Source organism: Dendrobium catenatum, unplaced genomic scaffold (genome assembly GCF_001605985.2).
Source record: "Dendrobium catenatum unplaced genomic scaffold, ASM160598v2 fragScaff_scaffold_231, whole genome shotgun sequence".
In the NCBI taxonomy this organism is placed as follows: Eukaryota; Viridiplantae; Streptophyta; class Magnoliopsida; order Asparagales; family Orchidaceae; genus Dendrobium; species Dendrobium catenatum.
In genome coordinates this window covers 13,160,149-13,166,794 of record NW_021318693.1, presented here as the reverse complement: position 1 = coordinate 13,166,794, position 6,646 = coordinate 13,160,149, and the positions used below count along the sequence as shown (strand labels likewise).

At 35.3% G+C, this 6,646-nt stretch overlaps 1 protein-coding gene across 1 annotated transcript; it reads left to right on the top strand.

Annotated features, from left to right (window-relative positions):
• The first annotated feature begins 5,765 nt into the window (after positions 1-5,765).
• LOC110108539 lies at positions 5,766-6,326 on the top strand. Its single transcript, XM_020839220.2, has 2 exons — positions 5,766-6,035; positions 6,087-6,326. Exons 1-2 carry the CDS (start codon positions 5,766-5,768, stop codon positions 6,324-6,326), a joined length of 510 nt encoding a protein of 169 aa, XP_020694879.2.
• Positions 6,327-6,646: the final 320 nt, after the last annotated feature.

Here is a 6,646-nt window from a genome sequence, read left to right as displayed (position 1 = left end):
TCCAAGGAGTCCAAGGAGAAGTGATCCAAAGAAGATTGAAGACCTGAAGGCCAATATCCCACTCAAGGTCATTTGCGTCTGTCATAGGCTTAGAAATCCGGGTTGTTGGCAGTGGTGCCCGGCCACTTTATTTTCTGCATACCCTGGGTTGTAATAAGGGCAGTTTGCCTATGGACATTTAGTTGATTATTTTTGTGGATTTATATTGATGTGCTTACCTGATTGCGCTTAGAAATATCTGTTTTTTCTAGATTTCTTTCTTGCATGCCGATTTTATTTTAGCCTGGATTGCGTTAGGCTCTTTTAAAAATTATAAAATTTTTATACTCATAACTAATTTCTAAAATTTTAAAGTTTAAATAACATAGAAACCTAATGAATCTAGGAAACTACCGGAATCGTCCGGGGTCGCATGCATATTACTGCATTTCTCTTTCCTTGCTATAAGACATCTCCCTACCTGCGGGTAGAGTCCGAATAATCTGGCCTATGAGGATGAAGTGCCGGACCTAGGGAGACCCAGTCTTTTCTAAAAATTATTTTATATTAAGCCTATTTTTAAAATCCAAAGCATTCATGAGCTGACATTTCAACTAGCATGCATTGCATTAGAAATCAATTTAATTAAAATTTAATTGCATTAGTTATGAGCATTTACTCAACATAAGTTTGGGACCAATTAGGAAACTCTTTAGATGTCGGTCCTATTTCAAATAACTGTACCTCCCACCCATCTTTTATAATTGACTGGATAGCATGGTTTTAAAGCGATTAGGTGGTTAGCTGGCTCCCCAATCCAGGTCGGGATAAGTCCAGATTTTTGCACTGCATTAGCTAGGACACGGGTCTTAGTGTTTCGTTGAACACTAAGCCCAACCTAGATTTAGGATTCGAGGCTACTACATTCGGTCTCGTAATATGCCTTAAATAGTAGGTAGGTCTCTTCCTTTTAGGGATCATAAATTCTACTTATCCGCGTCACAGGATGACGCCACCTCCATCATTCTCTCACGCATGTGACTGATTGTCTAATTTTTCTTTCTCCAGTTTCTCTTTAGTACCCTAGAGCCTCCGAATACTGGTATGAACCACGCATGTTGATTCAGCCCTTCAGACATTTCTTCCCTTTGAGTAGGACTTCCTAGTCTATACCCTCGTGCCGATCCCACTTTAGGAGGGGATAATGTATGATCCTTAATCGAGAGTTTTCTCGGGCTCCGGCCTGAGATGTAATTAACCACGGGCGCTTGCGCCCGTGGGAAACTTGGCCCCACATCTACTAAACCCCATTCGAGCCTTTGTACCGGATGGGGGAAAACCGTGACTAGGTTGTGTATATTACTACCCATCGGGGTGTATTGGCGACAGCCCCTATCCTCAATGGTTAGTCGTATGCACGATCCAATCTGCCCTTCCAATCGACCCGTTCGCACGGTGCTCTTTCGGAGGTCCATAACAGGATGGTGGGCCGACGAGCTTTCCTTTAAAAAGGGTTTGGCGATATCCTCTATTGATCATTGATACAACGATTGAGAGTCATAAGGAGATTATTATGCCGACGGGCACAGAATGATGACTCTTATTGAGCCAACGGATATATTTATGGATTTCTACAACAGCACTATGGATTTCTACAACAGTATAATGGATTATCGACTTAAAAAACGCCTTAATAGCCAGTTATTATACTTGTTCAGTAAGACTATTGTATTGAATTGCATGTGTACAGTATTATCCTTATGATCTCATTATGGATTTTATTGACATTTTCTTGTATGGATTTCGTGATATGAATTGATCTATTGATTTCTGATTGATTTATTGATTTATTAATTTCTGATTGATTTATTAATTACCCTACGCATGATTGATATCGACGGATTTATTGTTAGTGAATGGATTTATTGATTTATTGATTTATTGATATTGACGGATTTATTGTATTGAATTGATTTATTACTGAATGGATTTACGGGTTTACTGTTACTGTACGATTTCATTGATATTGCATGTTATTCATGTCACTGGATACCGACACCGATATGGATATGGATGTTGTATTGATTCATGGATACTGGCATCGATATGGATATTATATTGATTCATGGATACATATACCGATATTATTGATTCATCGATATTATGGATTCATTGATTCATGGATACTATTGATACTACAGATACTGATACCGATACTACAGATCCACTGATACATTAATTCATTGTATTGATTTTTATAGCACGTGACTATTGATGTATTGATTTGATTGATTTATTGATTTATTGATTTGATTGATTTGCTTGATTGTTAATTTATTGATTTGATTGATTTATATGATTTTATTGATTTGATTTCTACTATTCACTGATTCTATCATTGATGATTTTGGGATTCTATTATTTATGCATTGATTTCTATTTCTGTACTGATTTTCATACTTGCTGCATAGATTCACTAATCATGTGCAATTGAGTGTTATGGATTTGATAGATTGACATGCATATTGTTTCAGTACCGTACTTTGATTTCAGTTGTAGGCTTTGGTGATCTGCTGAGCTTTTTGAAGCTCATTATATGTGGTTAACAATTTCAGGTCAGAGCAAGGGAGCAAGAAATGATAGTTGATCAAGACTGTCGACGAATCCTTTCACTATGGATGCCTGGGGCGTCACAAATATAGACTTAAATATTGAATGTACTAAAAAATTTGCTCCTATAATGATGATCAATCAGACAGCATGGAAAATATGGGTGGAACCAGCCTTTCTTTTTGAGGGTGGGCAAAATAGGATCGTGAAATGCATAATTTTATGTATAAGATACAATTTTTTTTTTTTTTTTTAGAATTTTGGCAACTACATTTTAAGGTGGGCAAAATAATTAAAATATTTATTCTTCTAAAGGAAAAAAGAGATTTCAATGTGATCAATTGCCTGTCCTGAGCTCTTCTTGATTTTGCCGCCCATGGCAAAAAATGTTCTAAGAAAAATTTCACGCTAATAAATTTTATAATCTTATTCTAATAAATAAGTGTTATTCAAAGCATAATCAATAATGCATTGGGTCATGCAATATGAATAATTTTAAAAAATAAATTGATATATAATAACAATGTAATAAGTGCCATCAAATTATAAATTTAAAGTAAAATTGCATGATAGGAGAGCCTTGTTTCCTATATTATCTTTAACATGGACTAAAGTATTGATTATTCATCCTAGTGATTCAATTTATCGTAGTGGATCTTCTTCCTAACGCATTCACTCCTTATTGGTCATATTACCTTCTTATATTGCATGTGTGAGACCTGGCCCTAATGGCCAAATCACTTAAACCCCAAAGTTTGTTTCTTGTAGATATCAATCATAGTCCTGTAAAGCTTAGCATTAAATACAATTTTGCTCGAGGCAAAGCTCTCACCTTGGAGTTACATCCATGGTCATACAATTTCATATATGTTATTTTTTTTTTTTACCATTCACACTTGATTTAATGTTATTGCAATTGTGTAGAGCTACATTACATATTTATTATCCTTAGGTTAGCTCAACTATTATAATGATATATCAAACATGCATTGGAATTATGGAGCTTACCATCCCACCACTTATAAGAAAACTCATTTGGCTCTTAGAACCTCCACACATTCCTCTTTCATTAGTGTGAAGTAGTTAAGAAAACATTGAATTCTTTCCTTTCACTTTAACATTGTGATCCAATCAAGAGAACATCTAAAAGTTCTTAGTTATCTTGTTATGATATTGTTAAAGATACAATTGAATTGTCTTTCAACTCACTTTAGATGTGCAAACTCATTTGACTTTCAATGCCTCCCCTTGTTCCTCATTTGAATATTTGATAAGATCAATGAAATGTTGAATCGTCCTTCCATTTAATTTGTTGTTGCGACATTTAGGTCAAGAAAGTATCAAAAAATAATTTGATTCACTCTTATGATAATTAGGTTAGGCGAGCATTGGAGCCACACATCTTCACATACTATCATAAATGTGCAAGGTTGCTTAGTATATGAGGACTCTTCTACTTCTTTATGTGCCTACCATTTGTTAATATGATTACCTCCACAAGATCCCAATAAAATAAAATAAAAAAAGCAAAATCTTTTTTCCTCGACTATGTTGTTGAGATAGTCAAGTCGTGATATCTTATCTTGTTGATGCATATTGTTTGTCAAGAAAGTGTTAGAATTTGTAACTCTCTCAACCCAAGATTTATCCTTCTTATGCCTTTATAATGCAAAATTCAATTAAACCAGGTGTTAATTGAAATTAACAACTCTAAATTAGAATATTAATAATTTTTTTAATATGCATTAATAATTTATTTAACTAGTATATACGTGAAAAGGTTGGGATATATGCAATGACATATATGATTAGAGAGAGCCATTTTAGATGCTTTTGCCATATAAAACATCAACCTTTTAATGACCATGTTCAGAAAGTAGACATATTAGATCCACCTATAGTAAGAAAAAGAGATGTATACCAAAAAAGAATTGATTAGAAAGGATTAAAAATAATCTATTTTTATTAGATTTGAATGAGAACTTAATTGTTAATTCAACATAATGAAGAAAAATGATTTATATAGTCGGTTCCATATAGCTTGTTATTATTGTTGTTGTTGTAGTATTTCCTAAGGCTAACATATACATTCTAATTGCAAGGCTAGTCACTCCATATTCTAAGCGGCTACAAAAGAGTTATTCTCTTGCAATATGAAATTTGATTGGCCTTTGAAGAATAAATGTTTAAAGGTTGTTTAGTTTTTTCGAAGTATAATTCCATTTACTAAAACAGACCAGCTATGAGAGAATGTTATGTGCCACCTAGGGGTTCAACCGAGTCAAGCCAACTCGCGAGCCGGCTTGGACTCGACTTGGTAACAGCCTCGACGAGTCGAGCTTATCGAGCTCGCGAGTCGAGCTCGAACTGAGCTCGACAGCTAATCGAGCTCGATCTCGAACATACGTCGGACTCGACTCGTCGGCTCGATGAGCAGCTCGTGGGCGGGAAATCCAAACCTCGCGAGCGGAAAATCCAAAACAGGGGCAAAGCACGAGCGGATCTCGATAAGCTCAACTCGAACACTCCCTAGCTTGAGCTCGACTCGACTCGTTTGCATCCCTAGTGCCACCTCATGATTACCCTAAATTAAGTACCTAATCATTTATTAAACAAATTATACTTTTCTTTTTTAACTAATAGCTTTATCGTTAACCATAAAACAAATCTCGTAATAATTATTAACCGATAAACTATACCTTAATGAATTGGAGATGTCATATCATTAATAGTATTAAAAAAATGCATAATCATTTATTAATCATTTACGAAAGAAAAAAAATATAAATTCTGAGTCATTAAATATAAATACCAATTCCTAAATAAATTTTAAAATTTAGAAAGTAGTGATAGCAAAAAACTAAACATGATAAAATTCTGACGGAAGTAAAAAATAAAAAATTGGACCGTTAGGTTAAGGGGAATAGGAAAATTAAATTTGAATTAGCGAGAATGATTTCCGCCAAAATGACATTGACCGTTGAGAGCCATTGAGGCAATGTTTATAAAATGGAAGAATAGGCAGAGGTATAGTTCTATCTCTGTTTCTCGTTTTCTCCTGAGTTCTGCCTCTTTCCGATTTCCCATTTTCTGTCTGCGAAAAAGTGTTCCTCCTCATGGCTGGAAAAGGAAGGAAAAAATTGGATAATAAATTGATAGAGAAGGCCGAAGCACGAATGGTTTGCTTTTCAAAGCGCCGTAAAGGGTTGTTTAAGAAGGCGGAGGAGCTCTCGATTTTATCCGGAGCCAAAATCGGGATCCTCACTTTCTCTCAAGCTGGGAAGCTTTATTGCTCTGACGCTGAAATCCTGAATTCTCTCCTTTGTTCTCAAGTTGGCATCCCACAAGACAAAGAGATCGAAGATGATTGGGAATCTGCTTTTGCTGAAGATATGGAAGCCGAAGCTCACTTCTGCTCTCAATTTGATTCATACCCAGAAAAAGAGGTAGAAGACGATTCTTTGAATTCTGCTTATGTCGAAGCCATGGTTGAATAGCTCTATTGCTCCAACACCATAGCCGACTCCCTCCTCCGCCGTGAGTTCGAAATCTCCCCGGAGAAAGAGGCAGGAAATCATTGGGAGTTTGATTTTGCTGAAGCAATGGCTGGAAAGAATCTGCCTTTCTGGTTCAACAGAGTTGATGCTCAAATTATGAGCTATGAAGAGCTTCAGCGCTTTGAGAGAGCAATTTTAGAGTACGCCCAAATGCAGCAGGCCAAAACTTCTTATAAATAGGCTATAGATAGATTCATTTTCTCATGCATAGATTGATTGTTGTAATCATGATCTTAAAATTGTAATTTTGGCATTTTCATAGTTGTATCATGCATAATGTGAGACAAGTTGATTTGTTGTAGTGCATTCAATAAAACTTTTTTTTTCTTTGTTCTGATTTTAGTTTGAAAATGTATATTCTTTTGAATTCATCGGTTTCTTTATTTTATTTTTCTAACATCCTTTGTTCTCTCTTTATCCATTATATTTTTACTTTCTGGATACTAGTGAGAAAAGCTGCTCTGATTCTCTATGGAAACAGTGAGCAATCCTGTATTCAT